Source organism: Mytilus edulis, chromosome 8, assembly GCF_963676685.1.
Source record: "Mytilus edulis chromosome 8, xbMytEdul2.2, whole genome shotgun sequence".
Lineage (NCBI taxonomy): Eukaryota > Metazoa > Mollusca > Bivalvia > Mytilida > Mytilidae > Mytilus > Mytilus edulis.
This window is the reverse complement of record NC_092351.1, coordinates 30984574-31010819: the sequence shown is the minus strand read 5'-3', so window position 1 is coordinate 31010819 and position 26246 is coordinate 30984574. Positions and strand designations below refer to the sequence as shown.

General features: G+C 31.1%; 1 protein-coding gene and 1 long non-coding RNA gene across 2 annotated transcripts; one reads left to right on the top strand and one right to left on the bottom strand.

Moving 5' to 3' along the window:
- Nucleotides 1-2517: 2517 nt before the first annotated feature.
- On the bottom strand, nucleotides 2518-16912 carry LOC139485327 (dolichyl-diphosphooligosaccharide--protein glycosyltransferase subunit TUSC3-like). The gene is made up of 11 exons (XM_071269745.1): nucleotides 16728-16912; nucleotides 14764-14933; nucleotides 13516-13633; nucleotides 11643-11725; nucleotides 11070-11127; nucleotides 9010-9150; nucleotides 8395-8484; nucleotides 7503-7566; nucleotides 4934-5008; nucleotides 4129-4219; nucleotides 2518-3567 (listed from the first exon to the last, which is right to left on the bottom strand). The coding sequence occupies exons 1-11, from the start codon at nucleotides 16827-16829 to the stop codon at nucleotides 3552-3554; spliced, it is 1008 nt and encodes a 335-aa protein (XP_071125846.1). The 5' UTR covers nucleotides 16830-16912; the 3' UTR covers nucleotides 2518-3551.
- A 6483-nt stretch (nucleotides 16913-23395) lies between these two features.
- LOC139485326 (uncharacterized) lies at nucleotides 23396-25478 on the top strand. Its single transcript, XR_011655293.1, has 2 exons — nucleotides 23396-23517; nucleotides 25258-25478. It is a non-coding gene; the product is annotated as an uncharacterized lncRNA (long non-coding RNA).
- Nucleotides 25479-26246: the final 768 nt, after the last annotated feature.

Here is a 26246-nt window from a genome sequence, read left to right as displayed (position 1 = left end):
ACTTTTGGTAAAAAATAAACAATAGCACATCATAGAAAAGCAAGTGAGTAACCTATGTTTCAAATTTTATAACAAAAATCTCAGTTTTAAAGGCTGTAGGTTTGTAATAAATACTCTCATAACCATATCAAAAATACAGTCGAGGGGAAAAAAAGCATCATAAAACAAATGAAAACATATGTAATGTAAATTGGAAGTAAATATATGAGGACGATTTGTCCATCATATTGTTAAATATAAGAATCGATATTGAAGGATCTACAGGTAATAAGAGATGCAGACAAAAAATATATTGATCGCTATATAACTCTTTCTCGAAAATTTCAACACATAGGAAATTCACAATATAATAGAGCATTAAAGATTTTGTTTATATCATGAGATGTCAACTTATCATTCATAAGGTATAAATGGACAAAACAAATTTACGAAAAAAAAACCACTCTACATCTCATTTGAATATGGATAAACAGTTTAGGCTTTACAAAAATCTAATGCATCGAGTTTAAAATGGGTGAAAAAATGAATTAAGTAGTGAAGTTTAAGAGTGTGGAGTAAATGAATGAACTTTGTGTAGAAAAAAAACATAACTACACTATATTACTCTTTCTAAAAAAAAACCGGTTAAAATGGTTTCAGTCTGAAATCCTGAGTATCGACTGTACAACGAGTGTATTCAATTATTACAGAATAGGTCAAAAGTAAAATCACAAAAGTACTGATCTCGGAGGAAAATTCAAAACGGAAAGTCCCTAATCAAATGATATAATCGAAAGCACAAACACACCAAACGAATGGATAACAACTGTCATATTCCTGACTTGGTACAGGCATTTTCTTGTGTAGACAATGGTGGATTGAACCTGGTTTTATAGTTAGCTAAACCTCTCATTGTATGACATTGGCATCAAATTCCATTATCTTTTGAATTGTTTCACATTTTCGTCATAACCGTGCTTTTTAAAGTGGACTATACAGTATTGGTTTTGATCATTGTTGAAGTTTATACGGCGACTTGTAGTTATTTATATATTCGACCTTTGGTCTCTCATTAGAAGTTGTTAAGAAGACATACATACTTATACTTATGCACACACAAAAAGATTTAAAAAAAATTAATTCTCGTAATTTAAAACAATATATCATTTCTATAAGGATTTAATTAAAGATCATATTTGTAGATCTTGAACTGCTGAATTATTGGCCGTCAACAATTTCTGTTCATCTGTTTCCAAATGCAGGCTTATAGCTAAGCAAACGTACAATAAATGGTAAAAAAAAATGTCATTTCAGGTCAAAAAATCGCGTAAGAAAATGTTAAATGTCATTCATTTTATCAGTTATGTTGATAATTAATATTACGCTCTAGTTTGTTCTTAAATGGGTTTAAAGTTAATATGATCGTCCAAATAGTCTTTTCAAGACATTAAACAGAATTTAAAAATAACATAATAAAACTTACAATATAAGAGAAGCAGATGCATGACTCAAAGACAAACCTTACCAGAGAACAAAACTAATGCCATACACCAAATATAGTTAGGACTCGTGTATAAAAATGAAACATCTGAGAAACAGCACTTTTTTGGGGCCCTTTATAGCTTGCTGTTCAGTTTGAGCCAAGGCTCTGTGTTGAAGACCGTACATGGACCTATAATGGTTTACTTTTATAAATTGCGACTTGGATGGAGAGTTTTCTCATTGGCACTTCTAAATACGAAAATTTAAAAAAACAAGAATGTGTCCTCAGTACACGAATGCCCCACTCGCACTATCATTTTCTATGTTCAGTGGACCGTGAAATTGGGGTAAAATCTCTAATTTGGCATTAAAATTAGAAAGATCATATCATAGGGAACATGTGTACCAAGTTTGAAGTCGATTGGACTTCAACTTCATCAAAAACTACCTCGACCAAAAACTTTAACCTGAAGCGGGACAGACGGACGGACGAACGAACGAACGGACGGACGAACGGACGGACGGACGAACGGACGCACAGACCAGAAAACATAATGCCCCTCTACTATCGTAGGTGGGGCATAAAAATGAACAATCAACCATAAAAATGAGGTCAAGTTCAGATGAACATTGCAAGACAGCATACAATCATTTTATACACCAAATAAAAGTTGGCCTATTGCATATGGTATCTGTCATGAAAACTTAACATTGACTAATTATAATGAGTCTAATGTACCATAAACATGTGGTCAGCATCAAATGAACCCTGCCAAACAGACATATTCACTTTACAATCATTCCAGAGGCACCTAATGTAGATGACCATTTTGATTATTGTATATCTGAAATATGGACTTGACCACAAAAACTTAACCTTGATCACTGATCTATAAAATGAGGTTGAGGTCAGGTGAATCCTGTCTGATGGAACAGTATACGAAATATAGTATTCTTTTACTCATAAGGGAGTAAATTAAATTTGCAGATGATGAAAAAGTCAAATAAATGCCACATGGTACATGTATAAATAAATAATATAACACAAACAACAGATAGATTTTACTTTTATTAAAAAAGATATCTCCCATTAATTAATGTATAAACCTGACAACAATTAACAATAATTACAATTTTCAATATTTGCCCTTTCAAATGCTAATACAAAATCGATAGAACCAATATTCAAACTAATTAATATTTTTCTAAATTCACATTGGAGAGCTAATCCTTTTCTTGGATTATTTAAATCTTTTTCTTATCCGTAATTGTGTGTACACTATAAAGTCAACGAAGGAGGTATGATCAGGGTCTTTATCTGGCCCTTGATATTCCAAAGAGAGTACATTTCTTCCAACACTTTTTAAACTATGTTAATTTTATTGATAAATGAATAGGATACTACCAAACAAATGTCATCTGTGATGATAAACAAGTTATGATTGACAAAATTACCACAAAATATACTAAATAAAAACAGTTTGGGGTTAAATCATATAGAATCTTCAGGCCTACAAACAACAATATCACATTCAAATTTTTCAAAACAATATGTGGCAAAAATATACTTCATTTCTCTCATTTCCTAGTTGAAAGTAGTTTTTCTTGAAAATCAAGAAATTTCAGGGATTCAATTAACAAAAGAGAACAAACATTGATAAAAGAATTTATTAATAATGTCCAATATTTTTAAGCTCCTTATAATTAGAGCTCATGTTACTCTTTTGTATTGTACGTATGTGCCTACTTAAATTAAAATTACTTTCTTTTTTACTTATCTGAATGTGTTTTGATAGATTTATAATAGTTTGTGATTTCCAAATATTAGGGGCCAAAAAAAGTGCCATATCATACATTGTTTAATTGATAACTGTAAAGACTCTATTCATCCAAAAACTTTCTGCTTATAATGCTAAACTGTGGATGTACAGTACTGTAAATAATTCAACAACTTTTGCAGACAAACTGTCAGTCAACATTCATATTCTAGCTTTCAACAATATAAATTTTAATAAAATGTCTTAGGCAGTCCTTGATTGCATCTTCACGACATCCACACATAAAAATCAGCATTGCGTCCTACTAATGCTCTACTTGAATAAAAAGCTGAAAAAGAAAGAACAGAAATACATATCGTTTAATTAATTTAAAAAGTGCTTCTCACGAAGTTTCATACAGACCAACGATAAGATATAATTCTTTTTTGTAAAGCAAATCAAATTTTATCATATGCTTGATACAACCTTTATAGGTGTGTCAGCTTTATGTCTTAAATTTTGTGTTAAGATTTCATATGAATTGTTTAAAGCTATTTTATGTAGTGTTGACATACAGACAGATGAATGGATGGATGAACAGACAATGGTATACCAAAATACTATAAATCCCTTACTAAATTGTACAACATTTAAATTTTTCTTGATTTTGAACTCATCCAAAGCGATAGGAAAAAGCATAATAGCCAGAATGAAGGATGGAGAAATTTGTTTTCAAAGTCTTAATATAATCCAAAAGACATCTTAAAAACATCTATTGAATTATGGGCATGGCTGGAGGCAAATATTAAAAGTTTTGTTTTTCCCAAATTGATTGCAATAGTTTTTTTATTAATTTAAAACATGAATGTAAGGGCTTTATTTTGTAACAATATATGGTATGCATACAAACCTGTAAGGATATCCTTGATATTTGGACCGAAACACAGATAACAGTAAACTAAAGAAGAAGGCAACTAGTCCTAGGCCAACTAATGCTATTACTGAAATAAGAACAAAAATTTATTAAAAATCATCTCATTTACATTATGCCCAAAAATTTATCGATTAAAAATAATTAAGATTCTGACAGTATGCATGATTGAATTCATTACAGTTTTTAAGATAACATTAAAGTTTATTTACTCTGGAACAAAATAATTAAAAACATCAAAATGGAAAGCACACTGGGTTTCATAGAACATATTTTTGTGATACTATGAATAAATGTCTGTTGATTACTTGGAAAGAAAAACAATTATAAATCATCACAATCAGAATGAAGCTTGCTTCAATGGATTGAACACTGGAATGGTAGAAGTATTTCAAAAAGACACAATAACTAAAGTTATGTTAATTAATCAGAAGACAAGCTCCCAAGAGTTAAAATATTCAAAGCAATTTTAAATAGTTCTATATAACAATGAAGAAAAAAATCAGAAGCTGGTCATATTCTTGACTTTGTTTAACACATTGGCTACAATTAAAGACCCATAATTCTAGAGCTACAATACTGAAAATCGTTAAAATCAAAAGGGAGCTAATCGTCAGTGCAAAAACTTTGTTATAATTTTTTAGGAACAAGAAAGTGTGACATTCTTGATCAGAAACATACAGACAATTGCATTCCATTTTACATACTTTATTGATCAGCATTTAAATATTCTAGATACAAAAAAAGTCTTAAACAACTAACTAATGTTCAGCCATTCACTTACTTCTTCTTTTTCCACTGTCGCCTTTGATATTATTGGCTTCATTCAACATGATAAACCCTCCAACAACTGCTGCATCTAAAATCTGGTTAAGGATCATTTTCACATGTATAGCTTTAAATATTATTACCATGTCTATCAGTCTCTTATTTCGTCCCCCTAAACCCTCTTATACTTTCTTCATCTCTTTTACATTCTAATTTTCCCCCTAGTCATGCTAGTGATTTACTTCGAAGTCTTTTTTTCCAAAAACTTTCCAATCTTCTCTTACTCTCATAAAATCAAGATCAACAGAAAGAATCAAGATCTAGTATTTTTTGTATTAATCTTATTGAGATACTTTATTATTTTTTCAATCTTCATTTACAAATTATTCATTTGTGAAGAAAATTCTAATGTAATATATGGAATTTAATGTTCCTCTTCTATTATGAGTTGAAACTAAAAAAGTTCAGATAATAGCTGATTTTAATTCTGACAACTCTACATACGCTTCATTCTAACTCTGCTGGATACTTGCCTAAACAGCAAGCAAACCTCATCTCCGAATGTTTTTATCAAACAATCGTTTTTGAAATATCTAAATGAACTAAAATCCTGTTTTCATGGTTTTAATGTAAGTATTATATATAGCACGCTATTTACGAGTTAACATAATTAAACGACTAATCCACAGGATGAGTTCGTTTATATATGTTAATGAGTAATACGTGGTATATATGTTTTGTAACATCATTTGAAAGTGGCCTGGTGATTTTTATCCAATAAAAAGCAGTTGGAGTGTCGTTTTAGCCCCCTGCTTAGCACATGCATGAGAAAATCGATCAAGTCAATTTTTCGAAAATCAGCAGGTTCATTCAGAAATCCTTGTCCTCCTGCATTCACTTAACTGTCAGTCACATAGAGATGTTACAAAGAGGCGGAGTTTAAATCATGGTTTAACATGAAAAATATCAGATTAAACCATAGTCCAAGCTCTGTCTATCTACATGAAGTTACAAGCACAAAGTACATCATGATTCTTTTAAATGGAATAACATATCAATCTTTATATTAAACCATGGTTTTTCAGAAACCGAACTATTAAGCAGATTATCACTTAAAAACCTCAAAGGAAAAATGCTGTATTATGTTACAATTATAATTACATTAATCTGCTTAATAGTTTGGTTTCTGAAAAAGCATGGTTTAATATAAAGATTGATATGTTGAAAAATTGACTGGATCGATTTTCTCGTGCACATGCTAAGCAGGGGGCTAGATCAACACTCCCACTGCTTTTTATTGGATAAAAATCACCAGGCCACTTTTAAATGATGTTACAAAACATATATACCATGTATTACTCATTAACATATTTAAACGAACTCATCCTGTGGATTCGTCGTTTAAATATGTTAACTCGTAAATAGCGTGGTATATATAATACATAATAAGTTTGAAAAAAGTAAATCAAATAAAATTCTGCAAGCCTTTTACATTTCATTAAAGTTGTTAATTCCATATGATTATTTGTTGTAATTTTATAAAAAATAAAAATAAAACATACATCAATTACCTTATCATGCATGCAATATATTCTAAATACATGTATCAGCAACTTGTTCAAAATAATTCCAGAAATTTGAAATACTACCATGTTTCAAATTGTTTAATAAAAATTTTAAAAGTTAAACCCAAAATGCAATTATTGGACTATCCAAGGTAACTTCATCTTGAGGAAACCATTATAGCTGAATAATATTGAGATCAATACTAACAACTGTTAACATTGCTCTTAAAAACAAATAAATATCCACTGACCAGTTGCCAAAATATCAGAAAAAAAGTATAATAAAAGAGAAAATAATAAAAAGTTAGTATGATTGCCAGTATCAGTTAATATGTCACCTTAAACCAGCAAAATGTGAGCAACATTAAAGATACAAAGTAAACAAACTATACCCGATTCTAGGATTGTCTGTTTCATAGGGTCAGAGTCTACCTGTATGTTATTAGAACAATCAGTCTAGATTTAACATGAGTATGGTAGCAACAACACAAATGTTAAGACTCACATACATTAAACACACTACATGTAGTGCACTATTAATGAATTAGCTTAATTTTTTTTAATCGCAGTACTTTTGTTATTATACCATACACGCATTTATGTACAGGCAGGAAGGAATGTTTAATATTTCTTAGTTCTGAAAATATCTACCTCCTCAAAACATAAAAAAAAAAGCTGAATTTAAATATTATTGTTTGAAAACCACAATTTGAGAATTATAAATGTAAAAGTATCAAATCACAGAGGTATGATTATCTTGGTATCTCCAAAATGTATATACGTTTGAAAATCAACATACTACCCGACTTTCAAAATGTTAAACACTCTTCTTATATTTGTTTTTATGTAACATTAACATTTTAACATCCTCACTTTTGAAAAGATAGCAGTATGTTAATAAAGGGATTTATCTATTATCATTTAAAATTTGAAATTCCAATGATTGATTGATATTTTATTTAAACATTTTTCTAGAAATTATGAAACCAACTATATGACCTGATTCTAATTGCAGGATACTCAATAAAAATACTATATATGTTTCTGCAACAAATTGTCCTTGGCTACTACCATGTATGTAATTCTGCAAAACATAGAAAAAAAACATGCAAATATCAAAGTAAATAAAATGTTAGATCACATTCATATTTATCATGTTTGTTAGTGCAAATTCCTTAAAAATTTAATAAGTTTAAAAAGTCATGCAAAAGACCCATGCCTTAAAAATATAAAAGATTCTTTGTTTATCTATTTAAGTTTAACATAATTTTTCTTCATATATATATATGTATAATTACATATCAGTTTCATTAATTGGGGAAATCACACTGTTGCTTGCCAAGATATAACAAGTTAGGGATTGCCTAGTAATGTCATCAAATCCACTCGATAATCAGATTAAAACAAAACAGGAAATTACCTCAGTGAATGCAGATATAGCTTTTTAAATATTCTATAGGCAAAATGTAATTGTGTGAAAAAAATCATTAATTAGATGTATGATATTACCGGCAATCACCCTGCTTCAGTTCAAAGTGAATCACACAAAATCTTCTATGACATACTGTACATTGTGTACTGTATATGGTTAAAGTGGACAGCTATTTTTCTCAACTTTTTTTCTCTTAAGCTTCTTGGTTTTAAGAATTTGAAAACCATTTTCTGAAAACTTACAATACTATTCACAAATTCTGAACAAATTTTCTATTTTTCAATAGTAAAAAACTTATAAAAAAAATTGACATCTCTGAACATCCTGGTCCTTTTTTTACAGTTTATCTTTTAACAATAAAAATGTTTGGGTTTTCATTACAATTTCAGGAGAGAAAAACATGCAATATAATTTTATATTTTTAAGAAATAAGAAATAAAATCACCAAATTAAAACCATCACGTAAAAACAAAAACTTACAATCTGGCCAGTTTGTGGATTTTTATGCATTACAGGAGGTCCTCTGATATGGTTCCACATCTGTCCTGATGTCATGGCGAAAATTATAACCTACAAATTGTTTAAATATAGATAGTCAGTGAAGCTCTGAAAATTACAGGCTGTCCCAGTAACTAATCTTGTGTGCAAATATAAAGGCACTTGTATTTAAATAGACGATCATGAGTGTGGCCCGGCAATTTAAGAAAAATTCATGTGCAATAACCTATCAAGAAGTATGTTCATGTTTTTGGAATCAGATAAAATGTCCTCCTAGACAAGATCAATAGTATTTTCCCTATGTCAGGTTATTAATAGTAATTTCATTACTCATAAAGAAAAACTAGGAATATGTCAAACTATGTGTTAATATTTGACAACACACAATTGTACCAGTAAATATTTAAAAAAACAAATATTTTTCATAATTTTTCGATCACTTTCAAATGTACATAATTATCAAATGCACTTGGGGAACAAATAATTCAAACATTTTTTATCAGAATATCAACTCATTGATTTGATGCAAAAGTTACCTCATTTTTTTTAGGTAATGTCCTACAAATTTCAAACCTTTATTTTAAAAAAATATCTTACCAGTGCACCGATTCCCCAAAATGTTTTGTTGTAGATAAATTCTAAATTGTTTCTCTTTAAATACAGCAATCCACCAATCAAGGCAAACAGCAATGCTAAAGCAAGTGTTCCTGAATAGTTAGGAGGACGGAATATTCTGATCTGTAAAATAAAATTAATTTAAAATCATTTGTTAAATTATTGGCAATGTTATATTTAAAAGTTTTGTTTTGTGTGAAAAGCATTGCAGGCAGATTTCTAAAATTGAAAATTTAGTTAGTCACCATTAGATAATTATAAGAAAATGAAAAACAAGTACTATTTTTAACATAAGTGACCTTTCTTTTCAGAGCATTAGTGTATTCTCAAAGCTTATAGCTCAAACTCATGTCTGTTAATTCAATACAGGAGCAAGGAATTCTTTTATTATTTTTTTTTTATTTTTAGCTCTGTCATGACCTGCAACAAGAAGAAGTTAGCTAAGGGCTATTCAAGAAAAAAATGTATGGGGGGTTGGAAGGCAGTTTTTGTCAGCACCCACCACCCAGACACTTGTAATTGAGAATTATAGTACATTATAGTGTGAAAAGTTGCTCTGATACCCATCACCCATGTATTATTAATATAATGTGCCTTCCAACACCCCCCCCCCCCTACATTTTTTTCTGGAATAGCCCTAACCTTTAAAATATTGAAAGCCATAAGAAAAAAAAAAGTTTGTACAGTAGATTCCTGTTATTTGCATAGTCTATTTGTCAGACAAAATTATGCAATAAAGCGGAGTATGCTTATATCCGAAATGCCAAATGACAGAGTCAAATAACATCGATAGAACAGATCAGTAAAAGAAATCCCTGAAGAAAGATGAACGTCTGTAATCCACATACAATATACTGAATGATGATTTATTATAATAAATTTTTTATGTCTACTCTAGTGTCATATGTGTTATTTTATTTTGTTTCTTTAAATAAAGATTATAAACACATTTAGTTTTAGTTTATTTGCATTCAGACTTTCCTTTACCTGGGATACGAAAATAAACTGTTCTAAAAATAGATTTGTTTCTATGACCCATATGTACAATGTACATTGTTAGGCTTTGATTAAAATAAACTTTTAAACAATACTTCACAGTTTATAATTATTTTAACAATAGATGTGTAATGAATTATGCAGTTGGGCACTGAAGTAACAACTTGTTAGTTTCGTATATGCAAAGCAGTAATGGTGGGGTCCTGTACGGGTTAATTGCTGGACACAAGTGTTGAAAGTGAGAAAATATAATAATTAAAAGTAAATGCTCTTTTCATAAAATTTTAAAAACAAATGATTGATGTATAAAATTCTTTTAACCATATGTAAATGCCCTATAATATTAACATTAATAAAGATCACCCCAAGCCCAATAGAGTTCACATTGGTTATGATCGATAATTAACAGGAGTTTTTGTTTTAAAAATTAACCCCAAATGTAATCTATGGACAATTGTTTAAATCCAATCAATTATTAACACCCTTTGAAGTAGAATGGTCAGTGTTTTTACAACAATTATCTGTTTGACATTTTTATGACCTCGAGGCTTAAAATAGAACATGGGAAACTTTACCTGTGCAGACATCGAGGTTTATTTTTAATCAAATTCCATAATATAAACACGAAAGAAACTGTTTTAAAACTTTGTTTCAATAACACTAAAGTAAATATGAAATAATAACGAAAATAAGAATGCATTCAAGAAAAATATGCTTACCAAATGATCGTTTCCGGTCAAAAATCTCGTCAGTTTTAACTAAGCATATCTAGACGGCAATAATTTTCTATGCAATAAACCGAAAGGCCACTTGTAGAGCTATGCATATAACCGGACAATTTAACATTAGATGAATGGGAAATGGTTTTGTGCAGGAGAAAACTATGCAATTAACCGAATTATGCTATTAAGCGGTATGCAATTAAGTGGAATCGACTGTATTAATAGAGGCTGTATTGTCATAGCCTGCACATCGACCAAGGTTACATCTGTAATAGTACATATACATTTATATTTTACTGAATAATGCCATCAACATAACACTACCTGGACATCAGTTCTCTCTTGTACCCATTTAGCAATGGCTTCTGCAGAAAATCCTACTCTGAAATAAAAAAGTTTTTATTTCACAAGAAGGACGAGATGGCAAAGTGTTATTGGCTATATAAAATAATCAACTTTTCAACCTATTAAATTGTTAAACACATAAAAAGATAAATATAACACATTGTTGTCAATATAATGGAATTTTAAGTGACTGCCATATAAGTGAGAGATTTAGCTAGCTATAAAACCAGGATTAATCCACCATTTTCTACATAATAAAATGCTGTTACCAAGTAGGGAATATGACAGTTGTTATGTTGTTATCTATTTGTTTGAGGTGTTTGAGCCTTTGTTTTTGTCATTTGCTTAAGGACTTTTGGTTTTGAATTTTCCTCAGAGTTCTATAATTTTGCTCTTTTACTTTTTTTCTATCAATGAAATTTTATTTCATCAAGAAAACATCAATTAATGAAAAAATGTCTTTTGTAGTCCATTGTAATTTTTCAAATGTCAATTTCTGCAAAGTTTTGTTTTTAATTATTCATGCTATATGATAATTCTGTTATGATAAACCTGTTAATATCCAAAGTGTCTCCTTTCTTTGTCTTGCCTTTTTCTGGGAAATGCATAAATACTGGAGCAGTGTTCGTCTTCAGCTAGAAAAATAAAGTTTATACATTAATACAATAATGCTGCTCACTAGATAGCACAAGTCTTTTCAAATCGGAGAACATTTTTGGTTCTTCAATGTCAGAATAACCTACATAACCTATCAATGATGGAGTGGCAGTGGAACTTAGGAATAATAAATTATCAGCTACATGTACATGATTTAGTTTGTTTAAAATCTGACTCAACTTGTCACCCTAGTGCAAAGCAGGATTTGTATTGATATGGTATTACCATGTTCTCCCTACTTAATTTGATTGAAACATTATCTGTTTAATGTTGTTTGAACTTCCATTTATCCCTATGATTCTGATTTGTTGTTTTTTAAGTTTAATAATTATACTAGAACATACCCGCGAAATCGCGGGGAAATAGAGCGTATGTAAACTGTAAAAAAAATATACTGACTGGAGAATTTCAGGAGAGATATCAAAAGTCAAAGGTACTTAGGGACTGGGCACATTTTTTGCCTTCCCCCTATTTTCCAAGTACCGATTTTTATACCATCTGTTTTTCTGTAATTTAATTACTATACTGAGAATTTCAGGAGAGGTATCAAAAGTCAAAGGTACTTAGGGACTGGGCACATTTTTTAGCCCTCCCCCTATTTTCCAAATACCGATTTTTATACCTTCTGTTTTTCTGTACTCTATGAACATGCATATATACTTTAATTACTATACAGAGAATTTCAGGAGAGGTATCAAAAGTCTAAGGTACTTAGAGACTGGACATATTTTTTTGCCCTCCCCCTATTTTCCAAATACCGATTTTTATACCTTCTGTTTTTCTGTACTCTATGAACATGCATATATTCTTTAATTACTATTCAGATAATTTCAGGAGAGGTATCAAAAGTCAAAAGTACTTATATATATATATATATATATACATCAGTGAACGCCATAAATAGTAAAGATCCCCCCTCCCAAGATAACCATTGGAATTTATAGTAAATTATAACAAATACAGTTATTCATAGTAAATGTATGTATACAGAAATATATCCGCAGTGACCGCCGTTGATAGTAAACCATAGGCGGATCCCAGGGAGGGTCGTTGAAAAAAATTTGTTGATTATATGGGGAATCACTGAAGCATGAGAGGAACGCCCCCCTTTTAGGTCAGTCAGTGCCCCCCTCCCTTATGAAAAGTTCTGGATCCGCCACTGTAAACTAATTGATAGTAAATAGCAAATATTATTCATTTTCGTTTTCCTCCCAAAATAACCCAAACTGAAACACGTTAAGCAAGGATGATACATGCTAGAACTCAAAATGACAGCAGAAAGCAAATGTATATACTTTATTCATAGTCTTTGTATGTTCAAAGTACAGAAAAACACAAACCGGAAGTCTAATCTGACTTAAAGTTTTGTCCAATGACGGGAAAATATCCGGACGCATTCTTTTTCGTTTTTATTCCAAAATAACCCCAACTGAATGATCATAAGAATGGATGACAAATGCGACTATACATGTTACCTATAGGACACAGAGGCATGATGATTAATTTATTGTGGAAGGAGGAGAAGCGACACCCAAAATGAGGTCTTCTCGTTTAATAGTATAGATACCGGTAGGTAGATTTATAAAAATCATTACAAGTTTTTTTCTCTCTATGTAATTAACTATTAACATTTTCCTTATATTTCATGTATTTGTAATATACTTTAAACATTTTTAATAAAGAAGAATTTAGAAACGCTTATTTTGTTTGTTTCTAAAACGTACACAGCAATGTCATTCTTATATTACATGTATAAAATATATTATACCTGTGAAAACACATCTGCACCATCATCATAATCAACCATAGCGAAAAATAGTTTGTTAGAATACTGCTGGGAGTACCTCCAAGAATTAGCTAGGATTACATACTCTTCATTAGCCTGTCTGAAATAAATAAATGCAGGCGAAATCTTAAATATGAACAATGATGAATGGGGTTATGTTGCCTGGTGGTCCTGTGTATTTTTTGTCAAATTTGTGCTTGAATTCTGTGGATTCATTCATTTTTGTGGGTATCAATTTTCGTGGATTGAGGAAAACTTGCATATTCATGGATATTGTTTTTGGCAAAGTCTGCATACATTCCTTTAGAAAAATTCTTATTCGTTGAATATTTAAATTTTTGATTCCCCTGTAACCACGTAATCCACGAAAATTAGTATCCAATGAATATTAATAAAATTTACAGTACCTAGTTTCATGATATGGTTTACCTCAAATGTCTTCCTAAATATGCATAAAATGTTTGCCCATGGAAATTTAGCAAACAACAACCTATCACTACCAGTTGATAAAGCATGAATAGCAACCATCTTTCTACTACTGTATAACAGGTTATTTATACAGGGTATTTATTTTACTTATTTTGGCTGGTAATGGGGAATCCCAAAAGGCCCGATCAATTTCGTAACTAATCAACCGTAACATTTACCAGAATTTTACACCTGTGACAAAAATCTAAGTACTGGTATTTTATTGATTAAGTGTATTTAAATATAATCAGTATTAAATAAAACAATCATTTAACCATAACAATCATTGACAACAGTCAATTTATATTTTTTTTTTAACTGCAACCATTTCCATGATTTCTGTCATCTGCAAAAAATCTAACATGTTTAATTGGGATAAAAGAGTCAGCCAAAATAAAAAATGCCCAAATTTTTCGTATACTTTGATGCTCCTAAATCGTGAAATCTTACAGTAATACCCACTGAAATAACCCACTATACCATATAATGTAGAATTTGTAACATTTACAAACAAGTTGTTTTGCAATATGTCTATGTATGATTAAGTTTTATTGATATCCAAATTTCCATGTCAATCTTTGTACTTTGTATTGGTTATAATAAACTGGTACATTGTAATAACATGACTTAAATCTGTGTATTTGTATATTAATGATATTAAGCATTTGAAAAAAATAAAAGTTCAGTTTATCATTGTTTAAGAACAAATATAAACATGATATATGTATTGAGTTAATAAACAATAAACACCATGAAACTTACTTGCATACAGAACACTGTCTTTTAGGCTGTAGAGCAGTTAACATGACGATAACTGAATAATTCCTAGGTGCAGTTCTGACATACTGTTTAAATTTATCTCCATTAAACTTGATAACTGATTTCTTGTTGTTCCATTCTGTCATCTGTTGTACCTTGTCAGTCAATAAATCCTATAAGACAATGAAAATAATAGACTTTTTTTCATCAAACATATTTTGATATGGGAATTTTTTTTAGTATCAATTCATAGATTTAAATAACAAAAACATTGGTGTGTTTTAAGACTTGACATATATATTGTCTAGGTAAGTTACTTTTTTGTTGAAGACTGCATGTACATGGCATTGATAAATATATGTCATGTATCTGTATACAATTTAAGATAAGGAGATGTTACAGGATTGCCAACGAGAAAACTATCCATCAAAGTTAAAATGATAAGGATCATTCAAGTAGGTGTAAGCAATTATAAGCAACCATAAGGCCTTCAACAATATGAAAAAATCCTATCCGATAGTTGCGTAGAAAGGCCCCAACATGAATAATATGAAACAATTCAATTGAGAAAACTTACATCCTAATTTATAACATAAACAAATCAATAAACATGATTAGCGAAAAATAAAAACAATTCAGGTGGTAATACATGTACCAGTTTTGATGTCTCAATCATTGTCTAATGTCAATTGCTAAATCTTTTTCTTTGAAATTTACTGCAAAATTAAAGTAGATTTGAAAGTGGATATGGTGCATTTGTGATTAGATATTTCCACAGACACTAAGCCGTCTCTTGACAGCGAAAGCTTCTGTTGAAAGGTCATAAAATTCACTGAAAGTTTGAAAAAAGTTTTTCCACTTTTCAGGACATTGATTTACGAATAATGCATTTTGTATGCAGTCAGTTTATTATATTTAGACAGAGAGAGTGTTAAAAAATTTATAAAATAAATATATAATTGTTCTAAAACACAAGTATCGTGAAGTCATCTGTTCTCGATAGTAATTAGATTTCGATAGCAATGCATGTGGTAAGAATAAAAGTAGTTCGCGAAATCGCACATGTTTTCTCAATTTCCGTATTTCAAATGCAGCTTTTATATCTTAGTTATTCCAAAATCGATCAAAGTCTTAGATATGTATATGTGTACATGCACTTGCATAAGGTCGATTTCTATCCGACGCAGCTCAAATGTTGAAATTTATGCATGCTTGAAGCGAGTTTTTATTCTGTCAAAATTATGCACAACAACAGATGTTTTGATTTTTCTTAATTTACCCAAGAGAAAATCGTGAGGATAAAAAAATTAATAGGAAATGAATTAAAGTATCTACTAAATTAACACAATCAGCTTTGCAGTCTTCACGCTGAGTGGCAGCCCAGGCTTGTAAAATTGCTCTTGGGCCTGTAAAAATCATATCTACAGGCCAATATAATCTAACTAAAAAATTTCAAAAATTGAGCTCTGGGCCTGTAGATTTAACAGTTCATCTTAAAGACTGGCTTTGAGCTTTGACCACATTTATTTGAAGAACTGGGCCTACGGAGCAAAAGTTTGTTACAATATCGAAAACCGATAACACTAGGATACATGTAAAAATTAAAAGCATTATATGACAGGGAAATTTCTATATCTATCAATATAATAATAATTAAAAAAAAGGTAAATCACTGCTGTGTTTTAAAATAAAAATGTCATTGCATATTTTTTAATATATTTATTTTAATAAAAAACAGAGTCGCTATAAAATAGTCTTCTCGTCACTATTTTTTTTTTGTCGCTAATTAGTGAGACGAATGATATTCATGATATTAGAGTATTATATTGACTGGTAAGCCGGTATGGTAAACTCAAGGAGAGTCATGAATGTAAGCCGGCAAGATTGTGTCCGATATATAGCGCAGGATTTCCGTTGATAATTCTCACAAAAAAGACAATGCGTAATCAAATAGACGAATTATATACCTGTTTATTTTTCTGCACAGCAAATGAATTCTGAATAAGGCTTAAACAGAAAACTGTCAGAAAAACTTTCAACAACGTCCACATCGCTGCCATATTGCACATCAATACTTCCTTTTGCGTAGGATTGAAGGAAGAATCTCGATGCGTCCAAAACGTTGATACGTGTTTGTTAAAACGTCTCTGATTGGTTGATAAACATTACGGCAATGACATATATTTTCCACTATACAAGTGTGGACACAGATGAGTGCGGATAGTATGTTTGGATGTTTGATACCTGATTTTACCCAAAATTTGGGAAAAGAAATAATACAAACAATGTGGAAAAGGTTAGATTTTAAAATTAAAAAAAAAAATAAAAAAATTCTGCATTAGAAACCCCCATATAATACATGCAACTTAAACACCATGCACAGACACTTCAGTGTCTCGGAATTATTTTTCCTATATACCTTAATGTTATATAAAGGTGTATAGGGGGGATTGAGACAAGAGCCTGTGCTAAACACACACCTAGATAAAACCAATTAGGAATAAATGTTAAAATAAAGTTAGATTTTAAAAAATCTTAAATAAAATAAAATAAAAATTTCTGGATTTATTAAACCCCATATAATACATGCAGCCGAAACACACCTAGATAAAACCATGTCAAATGCACTGCAGAACTCATTAAGTATAAAAGAAAAGATCGTGAATTTGGGATAGGACATGGAGGTGGAGGGCCGGGTTTTAAACTTAGTATAAAGAACTTGAAAGACATGTTATCTACAGCTGAAAACACACTGGACACCAACAGTGAAATATGCTGGAATAAGATCGAGATAAAAAGCAGTAAACCCCTTTACAAACAGTAACAGATAGTAAATTCAGGGTAAGGGTTTATAGAACAGACAAGGGGCAGTGGCAAATATTTCATGTATATCGTAAACACAGAGAAGGTTACCCCCGGCAACCTTTGCTAAAAAGGATCCTTCTCTCTTTTTCTTTTCTAATTTTAATTAGATTGGAAAACTTTATTTGATGGTTGAAATCGGAGAGCACGAGAGAAAAAAAAACGTGTGTGTATGTTGGGGGGGGGGGGGGGGGGGGGGGGGTGCTCTTCCACAGGGAATATTTGTATCTAATGAACTCTACATTTGAAAGTGTTTTTTTTTTATTTAATTAATAGAAGGAAAAACAAATGTAAGGCAAATTGTGAATGGTCTTTCTTCATTTCTCCTGTGAGGAAATCTCGCATATCATAGTATCTGGTTTACTGTCAAACCGAGCACAAGACTTGTATTTTTGTTGTTTCTGTCACTAAGTTGCTGTATCATTGACGTTTACCCCATAATTTCATATTGAAGCACAATGCACACGTAAAAATTGTTTTAGAACAAGTTGAGTTTAAGTTTTATGGCATGCATGATAAAGTAAAGCCTGAAAAGCAAAAAAGAGACTCAAAGAACAAAATAGAAAAAGACGAAATGATCTGATTTTCTGTTCCTCTAGTTTTTTAACTGTAAAAAAAAGCTTCACTGGGACATGTGGGAACGCTCGAGCTGAAACCTACACTCTTTAGATTGACAGGGGCAATACTTTGTTTTCAATTTTGTTCATTGGATCGTTAAAAACTCTGTCAGTGGTTCAAAGTATTGCTTGTCAAAGACCTTTCTACTAAGTTAACAAATTCTGCCTTTGAATATGGACTGCTCCATTCCTTCTCAGAAATTTTGCAACTTTTTGACATAGAAAACACCCTTTTCTGTATAAAATAGATATTCTACATTATAACATGTATAAATTGTCAAATGTAAGTTAGTAATTGAACTTATATAACTTTGAAAAGTTTAATTTGTTATAAGACTGAAACAAAAAAAGTTGCCACATATATAATATGATGGACACACCAACCTTTAAATATAGTCCCCTTCTATGTTGCCTTATCCTTGGAAATCTTAAATGTCTTTTCTTCATTTTGAAATATCTGACAAAATTTTTAAAAAGCTCTGCTTTAAAATCCATCTTTTCTTCTAGTAATTCAAAATTTTTAAAGGTTAAGCTTTTTCATACCAGCGGCACATATTACAGTGCCATCCGGATTCATCGTTGTACGATGCGGGAAAATTGCTATTGTCACATTCAATTTCAAAATAAATAGATTCGTGTTTAATAAAACTATTATCTGTGTGTAAAAAGTCTAAGATGTACAATGATTGATGTATTCATTGTTGGTCTTTAATGCCACTCTTATCCGGTTATTTGCTATTTTATGGCGCCCAGCTTTTTTTAATGTAGAAAGCTGTGACGCTCGGAGAGAACCACTGACCTTCGGCAAGGAAACTGTCAATCCTAGTCAAATAAGATTGTCACGGTAGGCTTCGAACTCTGAAATACGCAATGAAGCAGCAATTTTTACTAATGAAAGAAACTTGTTTCTCACTTTATCAAGTTTTCGTTTTTAAATAGTTTTCTTTTCTAATATTCAAATTGAAGAAACCAAGACATTTTAAAAAACGAATTGGCGAAAAAAAGGTAGCCGAGTACATAGTTCTTTCAAACATATTCTTTTATTGCTGGGATGATGTTTCGTCATGCCAAGAAATTGCCTCCGTTGAAATTTTGCAAACATCCCATAGAGCAAATCACATTGGATGATTAATGTTGACCATTTGGTATATGACCGTGTTCTAGGCGACACGTACATGCAGGTCATAAATTAATGTGTTGAATGAAATCAATTAAATCTTTACAGTTTTTAAACTACTACTTAGTAATAGGAGGTCTACCGGAATTTTTAGCGATGATTTCTTGGCATGGTAGAATCCTACAATTTGTTGAATACAAATCATTATAATTGAATTATATACTGTGTCACAAAATAAAGTTACTTGTATCATCCCCCCCTTCTTTTTCTCAATGCAGTATTGAAAAGTAAATCATTTAAAAGTGTTTTGGTGATGGTGATGTGATTGAGATCTTACTTTATTTCTTGCTGCTTACAATTATCTCTATCTTTAAAAGAGGGACGAAAGATACCAGAGGGACAGTCAACTTAATAAATTGAAAATAAATTGACAACGCCATGGCTAAAAATGAAAAAGACAAACAGACAACCAATAGTACGCATGACACAACATAGAAAACTAAAGAATAAGCAACACGAACCCCACCAAAAACTGGCTCAGGTGCTCCAGAATGGTAAGCAGATCCTCCTCCACATGTGGCACCCGTCGTGTTGCTTATGTGATAACAAATCCGGTAAATAGTCTAATTCGGTAGGTCACATTCATGAAAGGGAAGGGGATTGTAGTCACGACGTAAGGAACATATCCGATATCATTTGTGAAACGGTTATTCCATAACGGTCAACCAACTCGTGATGGCGTCCGTAATTATAAATTAGATGTAAGTCAAGAATTTAAGGAACATTCAACTTGGTCCAGTAGTTAAAGTGTATAACATTTTTTTAAATTACAAAATTAAAGAAAATTGTTAAAAATTGACTATAAAGGGCAATAACTCCTTAAGGGATCAATTGACCATTTTGGTCATTTTGACTTATTTTTAGGTCTTACCTCAATGTACATTATTGCTGTTTACGGTTATTCTCCATCTATAATAATATTTAAGATATTAACCAAAAGCTGCAAAATTTTCTTAAAATTACCAATTCAGGGGTAGGAACCCAAGAACGGGTTGCCTGAATGGTATAAATGTTAGGGCAGATAGATCTGAACCTAATGAACAATATTATCCTGTCATATTTGCTCCAAATACTTTGGTTTCTAAGATATGAGCAAAAAACTGCATTTTACCCTATGTACTATTTTGAGCCATGTCGGCCATTTTGGTTCACGGGCGGGGTCATCGAACACAAATTAAAAACTATATACCCGAATGATGATTGTGGACAAGTTTGGTTAAATTTGTCTCAGTAGTTTCAGAGGAGAAGATTTTTGTAAAAGATTACAAATTTTTTTTTAAACTGTTAAAAATTGACTATAAAGGGCAATAACTCCTTAAGAAACAAACTGACCATTTTGGTCATGTCGACTTATTTGTAGATTTTACTTTGCTGAACAATATTGCTCTTTACAGTTTATCTCTATCTATAATAATATTCAAGATAATGACCAAAAATCGGCAAAATTTCCTTAATCATCGGCTTTTCTATAGCGCACACAGTACATAGCAGATGTGGCACCGTTAAAGTCCACAATTCCTCTAAAGTCCACAACACCGCTAAAGTCAACAACAAATTTCCGCGGAAAGTCCACAACGCCGCTAAAGTCCACAAACTTTCCGCTAAAGTCCACAAGAAAACGCCGTTAAAGTCCACAATAGCAAGTTCCGCTAAAGTTCAGAAAAAAGCACCATTAAAGTCCACACCATTTTTTTATTGTTAAAAACATATTATTCGTTATTTTTATCTCGTTAGTACAATACAAAGCATGGGCCTTTCTTCTCGGTAGTCAGTATTTTTTTTATCAGTTTGATACATGAAAAAAGTACAGTATCTGTTAGTATATGATTTTGTTCCATTGATTTTGATCTTTGTATTATGATGATGATGGCCAATTTGGACATCGTTTCTAAAAAGTTTGTAAATTCGTTAGTTATTATTACTGCATTCTTCAAGTACTTTTGTTCTCTTATTCTTTGCATATAATCACTTTTTGACATAATTAATGTACAAAGCAATGTTATCTGGTCCTGAAGCTTTGTGTTGTTTAAGGTTTCTTAATAGGTTGTATACTCCATTTCTGTTTATGTTGATTTTACCCATGGTGGGATATGGGCTTGGGCCTTTGTTGGGTATACTATACTCATGTCTTCTTTACGGTATCTATAGACCGATTGAATATGATAAAGATGCTTTGATCAGGGTTTATGGTAGGGTTGGGTCTGGGTGTGTAGGGCAGCCAATTCCAAATAAGTCGAGCTCACTGTATAACATGTTAATTTCAAACGCTTCGGAATTCATGGGTGTAATTTGACCATATTTACAATGAACATTATGCAGAATGCTGCAACAAATACGTAATATGGGTGAGCCGGTGCCAATATTGATGTGAGATAAAATCTTTTACCTTTTAAAGACAAGCTTTTAGAACTATATTAATAAACATATGACAATTGCTGTTACATTACAGTGCGTGCCTAGATCGTAAACGTCGCACAAAGTGCTAATATATAGATGCAACGAAATCTTAAAAATCTTGTTCTATATTTTATGATGTGAAATTGTCTATTTATATGCGTGGATTAAGTTTTTAGGCAATATGAACATTTTAATCAATTTTAAGTATATGAAAAAGAAAAAAAGTGATTTTCTTTTAGCTTTTAGATCTTTTTATCATATCACGAAAGGCGAACTATTTTACATTTTACTGCTGCAAACCTATTATTCTTTTTATTAGTGCGAACTTGAGTGTAGCAACTTATTTTACAACATTGTCTTTTAAGAATGAACTATTTTACTACATTGTCTCTTAAGAATGAACTATATTACTACGTAAACATATATAATCCCATTGTATATATGTCCGGTAACTAGCCTAACAATTTTAAACGCAACTAAGAAAACATACAACAAGATATATGTGAAACTACAAAAGTGATCCTGTATATAGCGGTGGAGGATGGAATTATTCAAATTATAGTGTAAATATATTCCTACTTGTATGGTGGTGGGTTTTGTTTTACATGCCTTAACGGTGTGGTTGTCCTACAAAGGATGTGAAGATTTGGAAGAAGAAGAAGAAGATAAGAAGAAGAAAAACGTCTTCACTTTTTATTAATTATTGTATCTTGTAATATCATGTATCACCGTTTCATTAAAAGTCATGTTATAAAATGATTTTATATTTTTTTTATCAAAAATATCTTTTATAACATTCTTTAAAAATCAAAACACATATTTATCAATAAATCATAAATTAATATAAAATGTATTTTTTTTCATCATTCCTGATTCTAAAACAATTATGTATCATTCCTTTATCATTTATGACAAAACCAATGGCCAAAACTACTGTATACAAAATATGTCCGAACTAGCCGTAAGTCCGAACCGGCTGATGCCGATTTGACAGAGTAGCCGATCTTTCATTTCTTACACAGTGAAGTGCTCCAGATACAATGGAGGAAGATACAATACAAGTAATACATAATTTTGAACCAATGAACGTACAGGTTACAAAACGCATTTGGGCTGCTGAAACTGAGAAGTTGAAAAACTTTCGCAGTGGGAAAGCCACGGATCGATTCTGCGCCTCCTTCCATATGACGTAAAGGCCAGAAAATCAAGGGCGACAATCGCGATTTTTCATAGAGGGCGACAGTATCGCGCCATCGCGGCAATTTGTTTACATCGTGTACGTGTGATTTTTCGAGAAATTTATCATTAAAGACAATTAAACTTGTGTCATTTCATCATCAATAAGTTATATAGGTAAGTTTTACAGGTGACCATGCTATTTTTTCTTCTTAGAAGATTTTATTTTACAAGAAACGAACTTCTGAAAGTGGCAAGTGACGTTGTTAATTTGGGGGATAAAAATATGGCGGGTGTTTTCCCCTTCTGAAAATAACTGACACATTTGCATCCTATTGGCTATTTAAATATAAAATGACCAAAAATAGTATCTATGATGATAGGAGTCCCTAAATATTTGCATAAATACCCATCACTCCGTGTCAAATTGTAACTGAGGCTGCGAAAAGGAAGCACACAAATCGACGCCATTTTTCAACAGATTAAGGTTTCTGAGCTCACGAAATCCTAGTATTATTACTTTTAATGGTTAGTAGAAAGATATTAATACTATCCATAACATAATTTATTGATCTGATCGGGTTATGGCTACATGTTTGCCTCTTTTCGATTCTTAAATCCAGTAAATTTCCGTAGACCACATGTAAATAAACGCCCCTTTTCCAGCGTGAGACTTCAATTTGAATAAAACTTCAATTTTGGCAGGTCAATGTTAGCATTTAAATTTTAATTAAAGTTTTGCAGTTGTGTAATGTAATGTGCTGATTTGTTTGGTTGTCTCGAATAGTAAAAAGGTGAATATTTTTATTTTTGAACCCAAAAAGTGTGACAAAAAACACAAAACACAAACAAAATAAAAATATATGAAAAAAATAACTACCCCAGGACAAAGGGGGGTTCCAACTATATGTCCCCATTCAAATGCATTGATCATCCCCAAAAAGGGAGATTCCAATCCCTGGAACCCTATCCCTGGATCTGTTACTGGGAACTATGATTATTAAAACGTATAAAGAATTAGAGAATTATTACTATAGGAACAAGAATAGAGAAAATTTACCATAAAATAAGTAAAAAATAGAGCAAATGACATGCTAGTCCAAATTATTATGAAGTCTGACAAGACTACTTTTTTTCTGGGACGACTTCCTATGCATCCCAGAAAAAAATCTTAATATTCTTAGCAGCAAGCCTTAGGTCTGGTCATAATCATTTGAACTACTGTAAATTCAGAAATTATTGCGTGCACTTATTATTGCGATTTTGTCATTTTAAACTTGAATGCAATTTTAATTTTTACGATTTTGAGAAAAGTCATGCTTAATTCAGTTAAAATATTACAAAATGCAAGTTTTAATTATTGCGTTTACAACTCTGTCGCATTTTTCGCAATAATAAAAACCTCGCAATAATTTCTGAATTTACAGTATTGATGTGCTAATTTATATATTGAGGAAAGAGAAATTATGGACAAAAAGTATAAAAAAAAATAGAAACCAGTGACCTAAAAGATTAAATGATAAAGAAATGCAGAACACCCCATCCAGACCCTTGTCTATGTGAACAACAGTTCTATTATTTTTGCTGAATAGTGCATATGGGCATGTAAAATATCTTTTAAAAGGTTTCAGGTATATGAAATATTCACCAGTAGGAAAGTATAAATTCTGTCCCTCCTTCCATGCTAAAAAAAAATTATGTGATTTATTGTTGAATTTTATTGCCACCTTCAGTATTGGCTTGGTGTTGTGGCCAGGTTTTATTGGCGTTGGATACATTTATTATCAATTACTGGTATGAAGAATTAAAGATATGAATGATTGAATGAAAAGTTATCTTTTAAATAACAGATACCTGTAAGATAATTTAATGTTGCATATTACGTTATACTTTATTAAAACATTATTTATATCTTTTAAAAAGGTTGATATGTTATTATGGTGATGAATTTTAAATACTAAGTAAATGAATTTATAAGTAGAAATTTTTTCCAAACATCTGTTGGTGTGTATAAGTATTACCTTTTCTAGAGAACCTTTTTCGGGACGTCTGGATCTGGTAATTTTATAGCTCAGGATTTCGAGATTGATCCTTCGGATTCCAGTATTTCCTTTCAACATTTTTTTTTTAATTGGGACCTCAGAAGATCATGTTTCTGTCAGTAGACAATTAAAATATATTATAATTTACCGATCATATAGAAAATCTAGAGAAGTTTGCAATTATATTCATTTGATAATATCATCTGCATAAATTATATATTTTCAGATAACAATAGGAATAAGAAGAGCAGGATTTCTATATTGAGGATTTACATGTATGGGACAGAGGACTATTTGACTTGATTTTACTTTAAAAAACTTTTTAATTTTAACAATAGACGAATAGTTCTCCTTAAATGTTTAAAATACTTTTTACATATTTTTCATTTTAACATTATTTTTATGACTTTGTATTTATTCATCATTTAATAAACTTTTATTTCTAAACATTTTTATATTTTCAAATACACATACAATGTGAAACACTCCACCATTTTATATTGATAACGTGGGGTAAATGTACATGAGACACTATACTGTTGCAATACAATATTACTTACTTTGATTAAATAGGGAATCACTGGAGCGGGTCCCTCCTAAGTTAGTCAGCAGCAGCAACCCCTTACCCCCCCCCCCCCCCCCCCCAAAAAAAAATAGAAAAAGTTCTGGATCGGTCACTGGTATCAGAAATATACATGTATGTACTGTAGTATTTGAGACATAAGAAAAAAAAAGATATAAAAAGTCAAAATGATGGTCTTTTATTCTTTATAAGGTTTGAATGACTTAAATGGAAAGTTTCTAGAATTGTTCACTTCTCCTAGACATAGTGAGGTCTCTCAAGTAGCCTATCATGAACATGACTTTTCACTGTTTTGCTTCCATGTAGATTTCAAAGTGTGGCAACCCCTGCACCTAAATAAATCATTTTCAGTAGATACATATCTCTTTTTTCAGACTTTTTGATGAAAAGATTAAACAAATATACAAATTAGAAAAAAGAAAACTGATCAACTTGAACCCACAACATATAATTGATCTCATGTGCTCTGGAAGAATAAGCAGATCCTGCTCCTTGTGTAGTACTATGAATGAGATGTCTATGTACCCTTTTCCTAGATATGTAAACACATGATTTTGCAAATTATTGCAATTGTGTGCTTTTAGAATGGAGTAAAATGTGTGAAAAGGTATTCTATTGCAGAAAAATCAGCA

Excerpts from the sequence above, each read along its gene's own strand:
- LOC139485327 (XM_071269745.1), bottom strand. The coding sequence starts at position 16,829 with ATGTGCAATATGGCAGCGATGTGGACGTTGTTGAAAGTTTTTCTGACA. Across the intron at positions 11,128-11,642 it reads GACACTTTGGATATTAACAG|AGTAGGATTTTCTGCAGAAG; the intron begins GTTTATCATAAC and ends TTTTTATTTCAG. Across the intron at positions 9,151-11,069 it reads AAGAGAGAACTGATGTCCAG|ATCAGAATATTCCGTCCTCC; the intron begins GTAGTGTTATGT and ends TTTATTTTACAG.